Here is a 21,026-nt window from a genome sequence, read left to right as displayed (position 1 = left end):
ATTGATACATTGAGCTAACTTATAAAATAGAAATTAAATGAGAGAAAAACAGGGCTTATTACCTGATGCAATGAAAAACAATACGAATGCGAATATCACAATAAACTTATGTGGAATGGTCATCTTGATCCAATGAAACATTTTCTTTAGCCAATATGTTTATGTGAGCAACTGGTGAGACTAACATGAGCAAAAAAACATTGTCATTAAAGTGGTGCATTAATTGATATATTAAGGATAAATAGCAGTTTGTTTAAACCTAAAAAAATAAAGGTTAAATTGTAATTTTGGTCCTTCTAATTTTTTAAATTTATAATTTTTATTTTCTTATATTTTAATTGTAATATTTGGTCCCCTTGTTTTTATAAATTTGTGATTTTGGTCCTCCTGATAAATTATTAACAAATGATTCTAATTAATTGAGTTCTTAAGTTAGTAAATTAATCAAAATCATTAATTATTAAAAGAAATAAACAAATTTATTAATCCTAATTTTTACAACACTATAGTCATCCTCTTCTCCATGAATACTCTTTTTTACCTCCACTGTTACACGCGACTTCATCTATCGTTGGTTTCAAAACTGACCTAATGTGTCTCTATTCATAGCTAAATACTTTTAGTTTATTGTTTACTCTATTTTTTTATTATTTTATAAACAAGAATTCTATTTTATTTCCTATCAAATAAATAAATAAATAAATAAATAAATATCTTTTTTATTTTCTTTTAAACCATTATTTTAATTAATAAAATTATTTTTCTCTATTTATTTAAATATAAAAATATCATCATTTTTATAAAACTATTTATTTTTAATTAATTTTTTTTTAATTTATTTTACGAAAAATAGGTGTTACAACTTTATCATTGCATATGATATTCTAGCCCTACAATATATTTTATTAATGTAAGAAACTTTCATTTTTAGTTAAAGATTAAAAGGTAAAATAATATATTTAAAATCCATATAAAATTTAAAAAATATTAATTTTGTTTTCATAAAAAATTATATTGATTTAATTCCTATTAAAATAAAATATATTTTTATTGGTTTTTAGTGATAATTTTAATAAAGACATTGACTAATAAACTTAATTTAAAAAGTATTAATTCATATATTACAGTTACTAAATTTTATTTAAACATTAAATAATAATAATAATAATAATAATAATAATGGTGGTGATAAACCTTTAGCAAGTGGATCCATAATATATTCTATACGGAGTCTCAAATAATTGTAAAATTGATTGAATGATAGAAGGAAAAAAAGAAAGAGAAAAGATCGAGATTCAATTTTTTCTGCTAAATTAAATATTAATAATTAATATATATCGAGGCTCCAAAACAAACCTGACGGCTAAGAAGGCACTCGCACGTCATACCTCTTTCTGTCTCTCATTTGTGAGTTTCAGATCTAAAGTGAATGAATGATCAAATCTAGTTAGTTACTTAAATTCTTTCCGTTTGGAACTTTATTAATAATTAAATTCAAGCTTTTTTTATTGTTCTTTTCTATGTTCTTTTGGTTAGAGGGTACAAAGAATGGAGGTGATACTTTTTTTTGTCTGAAAAGACTTCTTTGATAATTTCCAACTATTTCATATTATTCCATATCATACTTCAGGAAAGACGGTAATGGGACCATATTCCCTTCTCTCTCTTCTATATTACAATTATCAATTTTATTCCTCTAACTTCTTTTTCAGATAGATAATATATAAGGATCATCGTCTTATAAGTTTTAACCATCATTACTAGAGAATAAAATATAAGAGTGTTCAGAGGTGAATCTTCATAAAATGCCTTTTCCCCTCAACCAACCTTTTCTCTTTGGAATTTTGTGCATTGCTTTGGTCCTGACTTCAGGTAATAAATATAGGTTAATTTCATGAGAAAAAAATAATTCTACAGAACAATTAATTCATGGAAATACGAAAAACAAAATTGTATCTTTTTAGTGTTATTTCTTAGTCTTATTAATTTATTCATGAAGAGGTTAGGCTAGCTAGTAGGATCCATCAACTAGATGAAGTGGTTAATTAATGACATCAATTTCTTTTTTAAAATATCGATTAGATGAAAAAAAGGTTGAATATGTTTTGACAAGATCAATAACTGTCTATTAATATTAGGTATAGTTAATACATAATCTTAATTACCTTCATTTCATATCATTAATTGATAATTTGATTTGTATTTTGAGAAAATCAATATGAGCTATATATGCATAAATTTTTTTAACTTGTTTGTAGGATCAGTGACATGTTTGGGTGGGGATCAATCGGGGATAATCTGTATAGGAGATTGCTCACCAACTTGCAGCGGTGACTGTGTTGGCCGTGGTTATAAGAACGGAGGCTCATGTTTCTTATTTTTCTCATCTTTTATGTGTTGTTGTAACGAAAATTGACTACTTTTTACCCCTCTCCGAAGCATGAAAAAAATAAAACATTGGTTGCATACCAATTGGCTACCAAGAATAATGCATTTATCCATGGCTATGAGAATGGATGTGCTTCTATGGGTTTTAATTTGCTGTATTTTGTTATAAGAATTCACTACTTCGTACCCCCTCTCCAAAGTATGAAAAAGATAAAATTAAATATAGACCTCATCAACAACTTTGGTATTAACTTGTAATTGGAGTTATATGTTAGGAGCTTATGCATAGTAGCTAGCTATAGTTTTCATCATAAATTGAATTTCATTAAGAAAAAGTTTATTGACATATAATAAATTCATCATGAGAAGTAATTAATTTGTAATTTTGCTATTCGTTGGCAACTATATATCAATAACAATGGAATTTTTTGGAAGGAAAATCAAAACATATTTCACTAACAAATGTTACACATGATATATGAAGGAAATCAACTTAAATATTTCTAACTATTTTTTTATAAAAAAAAAACTTAAATAAGGGTATAAGTTTAAAAAGATAAAATAAAGTAAAAAAAAATTGAAGAGTTAATCAATTCGCGCATCTGTCTTTTTTTTGTTTTACAAAAATACCCTTAACAAAATCTAGCTAGTTTTTTATTTGTGCATTTTGACAAAATCTTGTTAAGATAATCAGTGAACACTACTTTCGTCTACACGATTTTGTCAACGAAAACTAGATCTTGATTAGGTCCGTGTTATTGATATCCCCTTTTTCATCTTCCCACCTCCATTTTTTGTAAAATTACTATTCTAGCCCAAAAGCATATGCTTTTATATGTTAGTGGCCTTTGTGGAAAATTCCAACTTTTGTACGTTGGCAACTGCTTTGTGAATTTACTGTGTACATAGCTAAATCTTTTATATTTCTGAACTTATACGCAGTCATTTTCTGCCTGTGGATGTTGTTACGAAATGAAGGAAAGATGTAAATGATGGTTAGGATTGGTTAGTAATATCTGCCAGCATCGGAGACATTGGTTGATATGATATGGAATTCAACATTCGTTCGGCTCTCAACGTGATATTTTTGAATTGGCATGCACAACTTTGTGATCCATTGACCATTTGCACACAGATTTGATTGCAATGTATTTACTGACTTGTTATTATACATGTATTTGAAATTGCAATAAAGTTGAATAAAGTCAAGAAATGCCATAATAAAATCATGCAATAATGCCCATTTATGCTTATTTTTAGGAGAAAATATCAATCTGTGATAATTGGATCAGCCCATAAAAAAATTAATTGGATCACAGGAAAATAATTTTTCTTTAGAGAAAATTACAAAGGAAATAGTTGCTCCTGAGTCCTCTACAACTACTGATGTGGAAGGAGGTTACTTCTTGTTTGAGAAAATTCACATTCAGTGGGCTTAAAATTTTTTTGGGTGAAGTCAGTGGGCTTAATGTGACAATTAGGAATATTGTGACTAGCATTGGCTACCACAAAAATAAACCAATTCAAATTCTAGTATCACAAAAATAAAAAATAAGATATTCAACGAAATAAAATATAAATTCTGGTATCATAAACTTTTCTTTATGTAAAAATCACATCAATTAGTATTTGTACTTTGGGTTGTAAATAGACATGAACCTTTTTTTTTTAACAGAAAGACTATGAGATTTAATTATTAATAACAAACTATTATCATGAATAAATTAATTGAATTAAATATATAATTTAATTATTAATATAAAATAAATGATTTAAACAATAATTCAATTTTGTAATATTTATTTAAAAATCTCTCAAAAATCATTCACCAAAACCACCTACTACTCCATCTATTCTCTCATATCAAATAAATAAATCATAATAAACCTATAAAAGTTAAAATCTGTTAAAAAAAAAAACCAATTTGCATGGAGCATAGTGTCTGTCTTACCCTAGTAATTATAATAATAATACTTTATCACTGGCTTAGAAAGAAATTTCTCATATAGAGGCTATTCAAGTTATTACAAGTACAGTGGCTTTTTTAAATATATATATATATATATATATATATATATATATATATATATATATATATATTCTCTCTTGCTCTTACTCTTAAGAGTTAAGTCTTACCCTTTGTATTGAAGTTGCCATCTTTTTTAGCTTCTCAACTCTGTAACTGATACCAAATTATTCTCACTTCTGCCTCCGTCACATTCTATGCAGAGTTGCAGACCCTCCGAACCCAAGAACCTGAGAGAGGTAAGTAAGTAATAAGTCACTCTCTCTCTCTCTCTCTCTCTCTGATTTGTGACTTTCAGAGCAAACAATAATGTGGCTAATCAGACATTTAAACCGCTTCAGTTTGGAACCAAAGAAGCTCTTACGTTTGTGTCTCTTCCCCTTTGGTCAAATGTCAAATTTATGCCACTTCTGTAGAATGTAGATGCCAACATTGATTTGTAGTTTTTTGCACTTTGTTAGTAAATTTTGACTTTTTTATATATTTATTTTGGTCAGAGGGTACACAATCTGGAGGTGATGGTTCTTTGTCTGAAGTGACACTTGTTTGGACAATTTCACAGTATTTCACTTCACTGTGTCATTCATTTCTACACCTTCATTTCATTCAGCAAACACAGTAATGGCTCAACAGGTTCCATCTTCTCTCTCTCTCTCTCTCTCTCTTTCTCACACACATAGATATACACATAAATACACTAACATAAGGTGCATAGTGCATACCCATATTGATGTTATCTGAAGCTCTTTCGTAAAGTTGGTTGCTTTTGAATGATTTTGAGGGTTTTGTTTATAGCAGCATATTTATCTGATTTTGGATTTTGGTTTTTGTTTTCACATTTGGTAATTGATGCAGGAAGAAGGGTGGCCTTTGGGATTGAGATTCTTGAACTCTAGAATTGGGCTGATGAGAAATGGTTCTGGGTCAGCCTCCTTCAGCACTGTGCTCACTACTTCTCACACCCCTTCAACTGATTCTTCCTCAGATCTTGACACCGAGGTTTGGCATTTTGTTTCAACAAAAAGTCAAAATTATTATTAGGACAAAATGTGTTTTAGGTACTCATTTTTTGGTCAAAAGATGGTCCTTGTATTTTTAAAAATAATGATTTTGGTCCTTGAATTAGTGGTGATTGATGAATTTCGTTTTTCTTTATAGAACATAGGATGCTAGGAAGGATGAAATTCACCCATTATTAAAAATACAAGGACCAAAGTTATTGTTTCTAAAGTATATGGATTAAATAAAACCGGTGTTAACTGAAAATTGAAGGTCTAAAAAACATTTTGTCATTATTATTATTATTTTAAGATACTGTTGTGAGGACCACCTTGTTTCATTGATAACATTGCTACTTACTGCTACCGATTCCTTTGTCATAAGCTGCTATGACTTTCCTAGTATGTTGTTGTGTCATTGTTGTTGTTTTTCGCTTCATTTTGTATTTTTAAAGCAATGATGGCACCATTTTAATTGTTTTGGGTATTATTTATCAAAGTGACCATAGCCTCAGAAAGAGACATCTCAAATATTTTGTATGTATATTTGCGTATCTTGATGCAACTTTTTTGGTACTACGAAATAATGACTGTTTCACATACCAGCAATGGGTTAATGAAGTTTGATTGTGACTTTTGCACTTCTCATATTCACACAGCAATTTTCCCTTCTCGGTTGTTGAACCATTTCCTTTATATTCAGCTGGTCTTAACTTGGACATGCTTTACTCTTTCATGCTGGTTAGAACAATGGCTTTTGACTATGAGTACTTTGTGCTTATTTCTCTGACGAAGATAAAGCCTTTTTTTTTAATTTTTTTAATGAGTCCAAACCAAAAATGAATAGGAAAAAGAAGCTACATGTAATGAACACGCTCATAAAGCTTCGGATCTCTTCCCCTGTCGGTCTCTTTTGGATCCTTCGCTTCTTTTGTGTGTAAATAATTGCTTTGGCTCTAATGGGGTCCATGGCATGGCCTAGCACATAATTGTTTTGACAGTGAGTGACGTTGATTTCACTTTAATTGCCATTTTGTTGGTATACTGTTTGTCATTTTGAGATCAATTGAAGGCAACCTTGGTTGAAATTTTAAGTCTTTTATTAGAGGGGTTTGGAAATACATTTTTAAAATGTTAAGAACTACCCTTGAAGAGTGTGAAAAAGGGACAATCATATTGTAAAACAGATCAAACACAGAAGGTTATATGATAGTAACATTTTCCATAGATGCTTCTTTACTCTTTAGTAATGATTGTGTGGGAGCCTTGGCATAATGATAGGGTTGCTACCTTGTGACATGAACAACATGGTCAAGGGTTCAAATCTTGGAAATAGTATCTTTGCTTGAGGGAATCTAGATGGGAGCCTCATGGGCCACCCCATTTTTATGTAACTATTCTTTATTGGTATTTTTTTTCTGTAATCATGTTAATGAATGTGAATTGAAATTCGGAATATATTCTACTTGTTTATAGATCGAATAGAAAGTATTCATATGTGCCATTTTTTAATAACTATTCTTTACTCATTTGACATGGCTTGCTATAGTCTACTGGATCACTCTTCCATGACGACAGCATTACACTTGGAAGCCTCATTGGTATCTCTAGCTTCTTTGAACTCTCAAGGAGATCAACCAGGGGAAGAATGGTGGAACCCTCCAAGGACAACAAAAGGATTCACAAGCTGAAGCCTTGGTTGTTTTCACTTTGTTCAAGGCTAAGTACTGATGCAGTGATTGGGAATGATGCTCCCTCTCTTGGTCACTACCTTCAAGCTGAGAGAAGAGGTGCAAGTACTTACAGAAGGAACCAATTTCCTACCACTTATGGACCCAATGGTTTCTCCCCTATTCAAGACTCAACCTCACTATTAGTGGGGAGCCAAATTGATCCTAACAGAGAAATGGAAGAGTGATGAATAAGGAACATCAATAGTTTTCTCTTGTTTGTGTGGATGGATAATTCAACATGTGATGAGCCCTTGTTATTGATTTATATTTCATTCAGAGGTAATGGAGTTCTTTATCTGTTTCCGGAGATTCTCCTGTTTGGTAATTAAATTTCAAGGCATTAGGATGTTATGTTCTGTACTCCATTCTGTCCCACATAGTCAGCAGTTCTTTATGATAGTAATAATAAAATAATAAATACGTGCTGCACACCACAAATTTGAACTATTGAAGCCTCACGCAATTTACTGCAGTTGCATACCATCCTGGTGTGGAAGAAGTTATTACATAGTGGTTTGTATGCTTGTTTTGTATATTGGTGGGGATCAACGGTAATGATTAGTACGTCAAATCCTTTCTGCTTTTTGCTTTCAAGAAGTAAGCACATCTCAGGTCATGCTAAAGTACCACATTATAAATAAAATAAAATAAAAATGTCAGTATTTGATGATTAAGGAGTATTACAGGCGGAGCTTGACTGCCCGCAAAAATTTCCCCCTTATTTAGGCTTCTGCAGTGCATAAGCAATTAGATTAAGAGTAAACACAAAACACCAAGGATTCAAGGGGTCAAGAAAAGTTTATATAGTTGATAAGAAATAAATTTATATTTTATACGTATGTGAATTTGATTACTACTTTTAATGTGAAAATCTTATTTGGTAAATAATTTATAAATATTTTTATAAATGCTCATTGAATCTGGAGGTTTACTTTGACATGGTGAATTCCTCATGCCTAACTAACCCAAACTTTTTCATCAGCAACAAAAAAAAAGGTTTCAGCAGCACAAAATAAAAGCTTCTTGGATGAGTATGTGTCCAAACTTCGATGAAAAAATGTTTGGGATTAATCTTAACGACTTTGCACTTTTTCATCATATGTTCACTATTCAAATTATGTGAAATCGAGTAGTCTGGCTTAAAGAAATGAACACTCACATTTTAATGAAGGTAAAATCCTTTTTGTGACACTCTTTACCTTGATATACATATTTATATAATAAAATATATGAAAATACGAGATTACATAAAATGAGATTTTATTTTCTAAGCATAAAAGAGTTCATGTGGACAAAAAGTTCACATTCACTTCACTGTTACTAAATAAAACTTATCAGAAACATTTTTTGCTCAAAACATGGTCGTTTTAGTTTACAAAACAACTTAAGTCAAGTAGCAAAATAAAATAAAGTAAAATAACATGTTCGAAATATCATGCAATTAAAATAGAAATCTATGCCCCAATGTCATATTCTATCATAGCATTGAATCTTGACGTCTTTTAGCACAATATTCCTTAAAACAATTCACCTAACTATCTACTCTCACGAACAAAAGGTTTGAGATCATCACATGATCAAAACACAAAAAATACACAACACACAACACACAACACACATGAAGTGAATTATCACATTCCTAAATAAGTAAAGATAAATGAAAGCACATATACATATAATATAAGCATAACGAGCTCAACTTAGCCCAATTCACATCATTTTACCACTCATTGCATAACGTCACTTGTCCCCAAGGATTTAATCAGAAATCACATTCCACACTTTTATATTAATCACGTGAACAACACATTTCTAGTACAACACAACATCTCACACTCACACAATTCATTACCCATCATCATGTAACAAGTCACAATGATCATTACACATGTGTTATGCGACAAATACACTAAGACTCAATCCTATATGAATGTGGTACCATGTCAGTGAAAAACAACATCAAGGAGCCTAGGAGTACATAACAAGACACGCCACACAATGAGTATGTCAGGTCACTCTCACTAAGTAAACTCATAAGGTGGTCGATCAGGGTTACTCTATTTTGTGAGAATGCTTCAACCATATGGGATCAACATAGGCTTAAAGGAGCACTCAAACCGAGTGTATTTACCTCTAAGACCTAGACTCCGAAGAATTCATTAGGGTCTCTCCTTCCTGATTCAGGTCCAACCCCTAAAATAACTTTTGCACGCAAACACTGCTCATGAATTATATAATACCCACGACCTCACACTTGTCTTCAAACACGTTCGACACATTGCACTACAACTTAACACCTCAGGCTCCTAACTTGGAACCCTACACTTTCCTTTTAACACCTCACGCATAAACACTTTTTTAAGGTAAACACTAGTTAGATTATGTATAATTCACAACTCACAACACAAGTAATATCACATCAAATATTAACCACACTCTTATTCACATTCATATCTCATGTTCACAGTTTAACATATCATAATATCACAATCCACCATCACATGTTCACGTGTATTCCACAGATTATGCTCAACTTGCCACTTATACTCGATCTCAATTATAATTTCATAATCCCAAAAGGATATGTCATTACGCCTGATGTTTATTTATACATCTTTATAACATTCATAACAATATTCATAAGGTACAACATACACAAGTACATCAAATCCAACTATAATATTCTCAAACTCCAACACTTGAATAATTTTTGGAATCATACTATAATAACACTACAATATTATTTACATCAAATATTAATATAAATATATAACTATATATATATATATATATATGTATATATATATATAACTAGCACACATAATATTGGATGAAAAATTTCAAAGTAAGCTTTCAATGTACCAATTCCAAATAATTATATGAACATTTTACTATACATATATTTACACACACACATGTAACTAACATGAAACAAGGCATAAGAGTAAACAATTCAAATATATAAAAAAAAGTAGTAAGCAAATCTGTTGGACTCAATTATATAATTTTTTTTATAAGTAAATATTTATATAGTAACTAAACTTGCCATTGAAAATACCTTTCTGGACTAACATGCATAATATGATATTATTAATATGAGTTAATCTCAAATATTTTTAAAACACATATATATGTAAAAAAAAAGTATACATGAATTCATATATATTATCTAAGAATACACCACACAATATACTAGGAATCTTTCGGCAATTTTAATTATAGTATTAATTTCAAACTATATAAAAAAATCCAAAAAAACAAGAAAAGGAGAAAATACAAAATCAATATCTCACTCCCTCTTAGGTCTTAGGGTAAATTCATCGTTACTTAATTTCATCAATTCACGCTAATTAGAAAAAACTCAATTTCTAGGGTTCACACTCAATACAAGAACATATAAATTTTACAATAATTTCGCATCAGCACATCAATTGGTCCATCAAACACAATCAATTCGTAGTTATCATAGTACAAGAAAAATTAAAACGCATAAAACACCCCAAAATTAATCTCAATTTGATCCTCTAAGAATCTCTGCACATGTTCACTCTAACCCCAATTTCAATAAACTCATCTTTTATCTCTAAGTGGGCTCAGGTGCGTAGTCTGACATTGATAGTGACGTCTCTAGCGATTCTCTAAGATTCCTTAAACTTTTCCTCTTGTTGTTTTACTAGGATTTCCAAGCATTTGAGAGAATGAAAAGAGATTGGAACCTCAATTTCACTGTCTTCGTGCGAGGGGGATTCTCTCTCTACATACATTATTTAGAAAATTCCAACGGTGGGAATGTGAGAAAATGAGTTTCAAACCCGGTGTTCAAATTTCAGGACAATCCAATGATTAATAAGTCTGAGATCGTAGTTTTACTGAAACGTGTTTGAGTGTATGTAGAGAAGCGAGAGTTTTGGAAAATGAAAAAGAAAGAACGAATTTACGAAGAAGAGAGAGCCTATATATCTTATTTTAAAAACTGATGTCTTTATTTATAAATAGGATATTCTGAGCTTATTATTTATTGAATTTTTTTTTCTTTCATTGTTTTATAACATCTTTTTACTTTGAGCCTATTATTTTATTTGTTTAACTCTATTTTCTCCCTATCAAATAAATAAATATAACATTCTTTTTATTTTCTAAAAACACATTTATTTTATTTACCTTAAAACAATTATTTTAACTAATAAAACTATTTCTTCTTATTTATTTAATTTCAAAAACCTTATTATTTTTCTAAAACTATTTATTTTTAAAAAAACATGACGTTACACTTTCTTCTTTTCTTCTTATAAATGGTTAAGAACGAATACCTGTGTGTGTGAATCCATATATGTTTACCAAAGTTAAAGCAGTGAAGAAAACTACCTTTAACTCATGGATACTATGTTTGATATTTGGGGGGGAATACATAACTGTTCTGATTCTCCAATTCCAACTGAGAATCAGATTACAGAAGTAAAAAACTCAAACCGACTACAAGCAGCTGTCTCTCATGACCGTAGTGATCTTTGGACAATTGTGAGAAAATGAATACAAATAAGATACCAATATAGGCAGTTATCAAACAGAAATTAAAACCACCATTTATATAATTTCCTGCCGGCTTGGAATCAAAATAATCACCACCACTTTATCATTGCTTTTCATCTGTAATTTTCCCTGAATTGCGGCCGGCAATCCTTCCAAATGAGCCCATGGCCGACAAGCTCTTGAAGCTGCTGCTCCCTTCACTGAAATTTGATTTCCGTGATCTCCTTGGCTTCATAGGGCTAGATTCCACTTCTGTATCACTGATTTTGTTAATCTTAGCAACCAGTAATTGAAGAATGGATCCACGGCAAAATGGACAAACTGGTCCAGAAAGGCCGGTAGTAGCAGGATCAAGCTTTTTGTGACAGCATAGCGCTAGGGTGCAATGAGCACACATTTGATGGCCACAGGGTCTTACCTCAATTGTGCATGCTTGGTCAAAGCATATGCAACATAACTCCATATCGCTAGCCTATACAAGGAGAAATAACCAGCAAATAAATAATTCATCATCTTTTCTAGACAAAATGTTCATTCCATTTATTCCAGAAAAAACACCAACATGACGTATTAGCATTCTAAGTCCTGAAAGCCTCCAGAATGAAGTATTAGAAAAGAAATAAAAATGCAGCCAACCAAGTGACTAACCTACCAAAGACTGCATTGCAGATGAAATAGTATTGTATAACATTCATGTGTCTCAAAGAACATTCTTGGAAATTCTACCAAAGTATATAATCTTTAACCAAACTAAACAGCAAAATGCATTAAATTAAAACTTATAAATCTAAACTCTGAAGCAGTCGAGAAAGGAAAATTTTGTACCTCAGAGGCAATGTTATCATCTTCACTCTCAGAATTCAGTGGGGATGGAGGCATGTCAGTCTCCTTTAGTATGGTCTTCTCCCTCTCTCTGTTAGCTTCTTGCAAGGCCTTTTCCAGTAAGGCCTTTGCTTCTTGATTGAGCTCGCTGATGAACTTTAATGGGGATGGCCAAACAAGCGGTGCTGCAGACGAGGGATCCAGCAGGGCAGCACATGCCTTATGCTTGTGCTTCAGGGCAACTGAGAATGGTATTTTCCTGAAAAGAAATATTTAAGCCAGACCTTAACAGATTAGCTTGTGGAGACTAAGGAATCCACGAAATTTCAAAAAATATGGAAAGGACGAGGGTAAAGAAGGAAATTATGCTCTGTTGATTTTAAACGTCGTTAGGAAAAATAAAATCTTTACTGGCTCCATGTGTTACTTCTACAGAATCATTTATCATTCTAAGATGTAATATGTGAATAGTGAAACCCAAAATGCTTCTTACATAAGGGATATTAAATTATAACCAAGTACAATATTGGACCAAACCAATCAATAAAGTTTGTTTTTTCATAAGCCTTATTTTAAGATATTGAGGTGCACAATGTAGATATCAAGCACAAATTATAGTCAAACAGTCTCTGAAGTATAAGCTTAAGTATTTCAATAATGAATTTGCTTCTTCAGCAAATGAAGTTCAGTTTTAAGGAGTAAGAATTGCATTCTGAGTCTATAAAAGTTATTTCTTAACCAGCAAGCAAATTTCAAAGTTTCAAGACAGTTGGGAAATTCACTTAAGTAAAAAAAATGAATCTTATCAATTGATTCATTCCTTGTTTAAATGAATAAAGAGAAATTAATTAGCAAATTAAAAATTAGATATGCATATTTAGGAACTTAGCATCTTTATACTGATAATTGATGACTGAACCTTCAAGTCTTTTCCTTAGTGATCTACACTGACAGCAATGGATCTTGAAACTGTAAATGACATTTTCTTACCCAGAAGAATCTAATTGAAGTCTATCTGCTCCCCAAGCAAGCAACATCCGGACACAGTCCAAAGAACCACCACGGGCAGCCATATGAAGTGGCGTGCTTCCAGGGTAACTGCAAATGTTACATTCATCAATATGAAAGAAAAGTCATCAAAACTCTTACAAGACTGACTCATGCATAACTTCTAAGACAATTACCCATATCCACCAGTTGAAGCACAAACAAGAGCACCATTGTCTAGAAGGGCATGAAGACATTCCGGCCATCTATGGCGAGCTGCAAGATGCAGAGGGGTGGCACCGTTTCCATCTCTTATGTTGACAAATCTTGCAAATCCCCTGACAATTCCATTGAACAATTAGCATCACCAGTCATTCTTGTATATGCTTGGATCGATATTGGGTGTGCCTGTGTGTGTATGAAGAGAGAGAGAGAGAATTGTGTCTAACCAAGAATCTGCAACAGGTGTGGAATGAGCAGCAGAAAGAATGACCTTAAGGCAGTCTATATTTCCATAATAAGCGGCATAGTGCAAGCAAGTTCTCCGACGTATAGAATCAAACATCAATATCTGAAACATCAAAACAACTATCACTACCCTAACTAGGAGAAACTCATGATCAACTTTGACAAAATTACCACTAATCCAAAACATTCAATTTGAAAAAATAAACAACACAAAAAGCATGACATACACTTGCTCCGGCATGAATAAGCTTCTCAACACAACCAGTCTTTCCATGCATCACAGCCAACATCAACGGGGTCTACATAAAAAAAACAAAGCTCATAAGAAATCAAAATAAACCATATAAGAAACAGAACTAAAGAGGGTTATAGCCTATAGTGCAAAACTCAAAAGAGTAGAGACTATGGCACGTTTGGATAAACTTCTCCACAAGCACTTATAGGAGAAGAAAATAAGAAGATAATATTAATTGAGCTTCTCCAATAAGTTAAATCTAAAATCAACTTAGTAACTCAACTTTTGGAGAAGTTTAAAGAGAAAACTTCTATAAAAGCTGAAGTACATAAGTTGATTTTAACTGAACAAGCTCAATTCATTTTATATTCTTATTTTCTTCTCTAATAAATGCTTATAGAAAAATTTATCATAAAACATAAAGAGATCAATAGCAGTTACAGATAAACATAGACAAGAGAGGCACCTGTTTATGGCGATTCAATACGTCAACATTGAAAGACCTATCCAACAACATGGAAAGAACCTGCCCAAAAAAAACAACACCATGATCAAAACACATAAAAAGACACAGTAACAAAAACACAACACCATTCAAATCCAAGAGACAAGACAACAAAGCTAGTTAATACAAGGCTGGTTGGTTGGTAGGGTGGTCATGAAAGAAGGAAAGAAATGAGGAAAAAGTCGCTGGTTCGATCCCTCTTACTAACAAAAAACCAACAAACTAACAAATAACATTTGTGGCGCATAAAAGAACAAAAATAAAAGGTAGTTAATGAATAATGAAGCACAGAAGCAAGAACAACCTCGATCCGACCATTGGCAGCAGCTACATGCAGAGGAGAAAGGCGGTCACAGCCAGTGGTGTGTTCCAACACAGTGGGGTCTTCCTCCACCATGGCCTCAACAACCTCCAATTCTCCACTTGCAAGTGCTGGGAAGAGCACACCATGCTCCTCGTGCTGCTGTTGCACGCAGCTTAGCCTCTGACCCATTTCCTTGATCACCACTCAGCGCCGCCGGTATAGGTCGCCGGAAACAGCCTCACGCGCCACCTTCCACGGTGGTGGTGACGTGGAAGTGTGTCTGGTTCGACTCTGAGGGTGATAGATAGATAATCTAAGTATTGGAGTCTTCTTGGAGTTTGGACCTGCCCGCTCACACTTTCGGGCAGCTTCACCAAACGCGTATCAATTTTTCGGGCAGCTTCCGGATATTTAGGCCAAATTAATATTAAAAGTTTGTTTTGGTTTCACTTTCTTCTCCCCAAGATTCTTTGGTAAACTAAATCGTGTAAATTGGGTACGCTAATTATTTTTTTATATATGAACATGTTAATCGTGATTGGAGTCTTGGTTCTATAATAAATAAATGAAAAAAAAATGTTTATGTGTCGAGAGAAGTTAAAATTCATTTCAATGATTTTTTTTTATAAAAAAGAGTTAATATCTAGTTATCTAATGAAAATGTTTTTGATAAGCACTTATTTTTTAACTAATGTAAGTATGTAACAACATATGAACAACGTAATTAATATTAATATTATTTAGAAGAGAGAAAAAAATAATTACAGTAAATATGATACTTATATAAATTTTTAGTGTGAACTTATCTTTTCTAGTGGGTCATTTTATTTAATTTTTCCTTGATGACTTTATTTCATAAAAATCAAATCACCTTTTTTTTTGTTCTTTATTGTTTTAAGTAATTAGAAAGATGACGGCGGGTTTGTTATGCCAGTATTAATTTATGTAAAAATGTTAAATGCACGCGTAAGTTTGACTAGAAAATTAAAATTTACAAATGCATGGATCTTGACTAGTTTTGCATGGGTTGATTTTATTTATTTTGTGATGTGACAGAAATTTTTTAAAAAATATTTGTGATGCGGTGATTTTTCTAATGATAAATGGCGAGAAAATTGGACTGAATTTACCACATTTTCCAGAGAGGGGAGCTGAAATAGGAGAATATAACGCAATTTCATAAAAGGTATTTCAAAGTATTCTTTTTTATTTTTATAATTTAATTTTACAATAAAACTAATATAGGTTTTAAATAATTTTTTTCTTTCTAAAAATGACTTTTTGAAACTAGTTTTATTAATTTCATTTCTTAAAATTATAAAAATAAATATCTGTTAAAAGAAAAGTATATATGGCAGCTGAAATTTGTCAGTGTAGGTTATTTTTTATATTAATAAGCATCATGCATAATAATTTTAAATACTGTCTTATTAATTCAAACATTTAAAAAATAAATTTCATTTAAAATAATTGTAAATCAACATTAAGCATATTAAATGTTGCATCTATGAAATCCTTAAAATATCAACACAAGTACTTTTTTATGACATGTGATTCTTCGATTATACATTAATTCTTCAGAGGGAGAGGGAGAGAAAGTAAAGGATAAACACTAAGTAATCATGATGGTTCAATTCTTTTATTTTTCCTTTGGTCGTTAATGATGATGATTGATTTGATACTTTATAATAATAATAATTAATATAAAAAGTCTTACGCAGTATTTGACTATTAGGTAGGAGTATTTAGGTAAGGAGATATTTTTGTTTGCTGAATATTTAATAAGCTTTCACTACCACAGTTATACATTTATAGGAGTAAAATTAATATAAAATGTTTTTTAACATGAAAACTTTGTAAAAGTCATCACTCACCATGATGGAATTAATGTCACTCGATAATAAATAAATAAATAAAAATATCGTTCAAATACTGAGTTAATTTAACTAATTTTTAAGGCCCATTAATGTTATGAGCATGAACTTTAACTCTTTAAGATCAAATCATGATTTCCTCTAAAATATTTTCCTTATTCTTTTGAGTAAATTTCCCCTAATTATATTCACCTTAGAGTATACAAAAGTAATCCTAATATGTTAAAGTTTCGTTCATTTCCACGGATATCCTTACTGTTTCGCTATAAAGATCTATCCTTGCACATCTTTTGTAGAAAAGAAATAGCCTATTATTATAAACTTTGCCTTTCGGCTATTATTTCTTTTTCAAGAATTTGCATGTCAAAAGTAAAGGTATGAGTTGTTTATCGTTTTTAAAAATAGTTTTTTTAATTAATTAATTTTCTTAGTACATTTAAAAATATTTGCCCATTGAAGAAAATAGAAATGACACAAGAAAACATCTCTCATTTGTTTATATTTTCTGTTTTTAGAACACATAAGTAATTTTTAAAACTTAATAAATTTTGGATAAGAAATTGATTGTTGATCGTGTGAAATTAGTTTAGAAAACAATATTTTAAACAAAAAAAATATAAGAAAATTAAACAGAGGCCCTTAGTATTTCACACATTGTATCAGTGCTTTTAAATACAAATAAAATTGAAATAGAGAAATTTAAAGTTATATAATAATAATTAAAATATATGATTATTTAAATTATATATAAATTATAAATTATAAAAAAAATAATCAATTTAAAATTAATAAATGTTACATTAATATGCATGAATGAAATGTATTGGAATGGATCAAACTTGTGCAACTGTAAATTATTTGGTCAATAAATAATTGCCATGATGTTGAAGATCCATACCACCATACCGCGGTTGCTGTCATTCTGTCTTTTACAAGAAAAAATGTCAGTATTATTAATGTGATGTTTAAGTCACTTTAGTTAATTTTATTTTTTATTATTTGAAAAATTTATTTATCTAATTGATAAATAAGTTTTTTAAAATAATTTTTAGTGTTTTTTAAAATATGAAATAGTATTTTTTAAAATTTTAACTTTTAAGTTTTTATATTTTATTTCATTTTTATCCTTAAAATATTTATTTAATTTTTTTCTTTTTTAAATATGTTATTTTATATTTTTTAACTATTTAAATAATTAATTTTATCTGACACTTTTTATCCGTTAATTTTTCAACTTTAAATTAATTTTTCAATTAATTTTATCAAATATAAATTTACAGTAAATTACACTTATTTTTTTTATGTTTAAGACTTATTATATATTCAAAGGGTTACATGATAAGGGTTTATGAGAATGATATTGACTGATAAGGGTGTTATATACATTTCTTGCTCAAAATTTAATAACATTAGTAAATTTGATGTTTTAGGAGAGATAAAATAAATGCATTTTAATTAGGATGGTGTAAATGTAATGAGTGATAAATATAAGAGAGTTCAGTCTATATGCTCTATTATTTATTCAAAAATATTTTCAGTGCAAACAAAACTGGATAATAGAACTTACCGAATCATTTAGAAACTGGAGAGAGACAGAGAAATCTTAGTTGTTTTAAAGATTCATAATTTATTTTCTCTCCTTTAAAACTGGAGAAATAAGAAACAATTAGTGGGCTAGTGGTATGGATTTAAAAAAGAAAATACTTAAGAAAAGAGTAAGATAACAAAGTTTTAACCATATAATGAAGAAGAGATGTCAAGACCCACCTGTCTGCCTTTATCCATAAGACGCAATATCTTTTGCTGTAATTACTAATTATACCATGTTTGATGTTTACCCAAATTATGAAGTATTGACACCGATATGGACACCGGACATGACACGGACACATGGACATCTGTAATGTCCAAAATATAGAACGTAGTAGGGGTGTCGTGTCGGTGTCGGACACTGACACGGATGCGTGTCGAACACCGAACACGGCAAGGGATTAGAGTATCCGAGCTTCATAGCACCCAAAACAGCTGGGACTGCCGGAATCATGTGATTTAGGATGTATTTGAACGAAAGCTCATCATGTAAGTGTTTATTACATACAAGTTGTTTCTATACTTGAAGAAGAAATAGGGTTAAATTATTTATGTAAATTGTAAGTTGTTTTGATAAGTTATCCTGAAGAGATCATTGATATAAGATAAAATTAGTTTATGAACATATGATAAGCTATTTTAAATGCGACTGTTAGATAAAGTGTACGCACAACAGAGAAGATATCTGTTATCAATCCATATTCATCAACAGAAACACTAGAGTTTGTATATCTTCTAACTTATACAATACCACTTCCAGTTTATTTTCTCTTATTTTGGAGACCGGAATAACATAAATATCAAGACAAGATGAACTGACAAAACCACAATAACAATCCAGAATGTTGTTCAAGAAATTAAAATTGAGAATTTGTATGACACCATATAATGAAAATTGTCCATTTATAGAAGATACCATATATTTGATCATCTCATCTTGGATGGCTAGAAGGATATTGTACCAAATCAGTGTTTATCCAGGTAACACTTTTCTATAAATGAAAACTGTATCACTATTTTAGGTAAAATTAATCATTTGATTCCTATGGGATGATATACGCATTTCATATGCAAGAAAAATTTGGTATGGAGCCTGCAGTGTGGTGGCCTAGACAGAAGCAAAGGTGTCTGAAGAAGAGTTTGGTGGAATTGGGAAGTTGGAAGGAAAGAATAGATGGGATGCCAGGCTGGAAGATGAAATGAAAAAGATTGTGATGGTTTTGAGAAAGAAGGACATGGCAGACTACTTGAAGTTGAGTAAAGAAGTCTTAAACTTCAACAAGGTATTGGCAGTTTCTATGAATGCATCATGGAAGAAACCACAGAGCTAAATATAAATGAATAAGATCCTCATAAAAGAGAAAATGGGGAATTGTTTGAAATCAAAGTTGCTTTACAGCTAGGTAGGAGTCTCTCAGAACTCAGGCAATGTACTGCTTCAATTTCATCCTCACATGAAGGGAATCATTGTGAAGAGTTTGCTAGCAAACTTTTCTAGATAGTATGATTACCATGTATATTGTAACTATTAAGCTTTGTTTTGTAAATATTCTCATGACAAGAGAATGCTTGTGAATACTTTGCTTGCTGGTATTAATTATAATATTATTACTATTACTATGTGTGCTTACTATCATTGCTCCTATCATTCATCAACTAGTTGTTAGCTTGGATCCCGAGCTAATTAATTTTTGTGTTAGGCATCTGCATTGGCTTTTGTATTGCCTCCAGAATACTGAAAACAAGTGCAAAATAAGAATGAATTAAAACCAACAAGACCCAGGTGATTGAGTGCTGTTGTTTCCATTCCTTATTCTTGGGAATCTATTTCTTTGATTTGGTATATCTTTGCCACTCTATCCAATGAGCATTGCGACAAAGGAGAAATTGGGCAAATTGACCTCGGGGGTTTCATTTAGAAACTAATTCTCAAATAGGGTCTGTTTTGAAACATTTTGTAGAGGGAGTCTGTTTTGTATAAATCTTTCGTCATTCATACTGGCGAAATGGGTGGCTTTTTTGGTGCAATGGTTTAGCCAACCAAATTGGCGAAATAGGTATATAAGAAATGTCCCAGCGAAAAACAAAACAGTGAAAAAAGGATAGTCAATCAAATATTAGAAAAATTAGTAAAATACTCAAATATTAATAAAATATTAATGTAAAATTAATATTAATGTAAAATATTAATGTAAATTTATCTATTATTAATGTAAAATTGTTTCCTTATGTTTCAGCATCAATGTGTAAAATTGTTTCCTTCCGTTCGAGTATTTTACTAATTTTTCTAATATTTGATTAACTATCCTTTTTGTACTGTTTTGTTTTTCGGTGGGACATTTGTTGTGTATCTATTTCGCCAACCTGGTTGGTTAAATCACTGTACAGTGTATTTCGCTGGTACCAATGGCGAAATACACTCTATTTCACCAATACCAATGACGAAATAGTCTGCAACGCACGCTGAAATATGTGTTTTGCCCGTACGAATGACAAAAGACTTATACAAAATAGATGCAAAATGTTTCAAAACACACCCTATTTAGGAATTAGTTTCTAAATGAAA

General features: G+C 31.0%; 2 protein-coding genes and 1 long non-coding RNA gene across 4 annotated transcripts; 2 read left to right on the top strand and 1 right to left on the bottom strand.

Moving 5' to 3' along the window:
* Nucleotides 1-1,756: 1,756 nt before the first annotated feature.
* On the top strand, nt 1,757-2,581 carry LOC114422052. The gene is made up of 2 exons (XR_003668611.1): nt 1,757-1,872; nt 2,259-2,581. It is a non-coding gene; the product is annotated as an uncharacterized LOC114422052 (long non-coding RNA).
* A 1,934-nt stretch (nt 2,582-4,515) lies between these two features.
* On the top strand, nt 4,516-7,590 carry LOC114424284 (uncharacterized protein At3g17950-like). 2 transcript variants are annotated; one of them, XM_028391122.1, is made up of 4 exons: nt 4,516-4,657; nt 4,912-5,047; nt 5,270-5,413; nt 6,962-7,590. In XM_028391122.1, the coding sequence occupies exons 2-4, from the start codon at nt 5,036-5,038 to the stop codon at nt 7,328-7,330; spliced, it is 525 nt and encodes a 174-aa protein (XP_028246923.1). In that variant the 5' UTR covers nt 4,516-4,657; nt 4,912-5,035; the 3' UTR covers nt 7,331-7,590. The 2 variants fall into 2 exon arrangements, with proteins under 2 accessions (XP_028246923.1, XP_028246922.1); XM_028391121.1 differs by having other exon boundaries at nt 4,524-4,653.
* Nucleotides 7,591-11,476: 3,886 nt separating this feature from the next.
* Nucleotides 11,477-15,366, bottom strand: LOC114423787 (putative E3 ubiquitin-protein ligase XBAT31). Its single transcript, XM_028390669.1, has 8 exons — nt 14,997-15,366; nt 14,654-14,713; nt 14,180-14,251; nt 13,934-14,055; nt 13,682-13,822; nt 13,488-13,595; nt 12,501-12,756; nt 11,477-12,147 (listed from the first exon to the last, which is right to left on the bottom strand). Exons 1-8 carry the CDS (start codon nt 15,183-15,185, stop codon nt 11,779-11,781), a joined length of 1,317 nt encoding a protein of 438 aa, XP_028246470.1. The 5' UTR covers nt 15,186-15,366; the 3' UTR covers nt 11,477-11,778.
* Between the last annotated feature and the right edge of the window lie 5,660 nt (nt 15,367-21,026).

This window comes from Glycine soja, chromosome 8 (genome assembly GCF_004193775.1).
Source record: "Glycine soja cultivar W05 chromosome 8, ASM419377v2, whole genome shotgun sequence".
Classification (NCBI taxonomy): Eukaryota; Viridiplantae; Streptophyta; class Magnoliopsida; order Fabales; family Fabaceae; genus Glycine; species Glycine soja.
This window is presented reverse-complemented; position numbering and strand designations above follow the sequence as displayed.

What these genes read in the sequence shown, in the direction of transcription:
- LOC114424284 (XM_028391122.1), top strand. An exon ending in CCTCAGATCTTGACACCGAG is followed by an intron (nt 5,414 to 6,961) that starts GTTTGGCATTTT and finishes GGCTTGCTATAG; the next exon opens with TCTACTGGATCACTCTTCCA.
- LOC114423787 (XM_028390669.1), bottom strand. Translation starts at nt 15,185, where the DNA reads ATGGGTCAGAGGCTAAGCTGCGTGCAACAGCAGCACGAGGAGCATGGT. An exon ending in CTGCCAATGGTCGGATCGAG is followed by an intron (nt 14,714 to 14,996) that starts GTTGTTCTTGCT and finishes TTTTTTGGGCAG; the next exon opens with GTTCTTTCCATGTTGTTGGA. An exon ending in CTTCAATTAGATTCTTCTGG is followed by an intron (nt 12,757 to 13,487) that starts GTAAGAAAATGT and finishes ATTTCTTTTCAG; the next exon opens with GAAAATACCATTCTCAGTTG.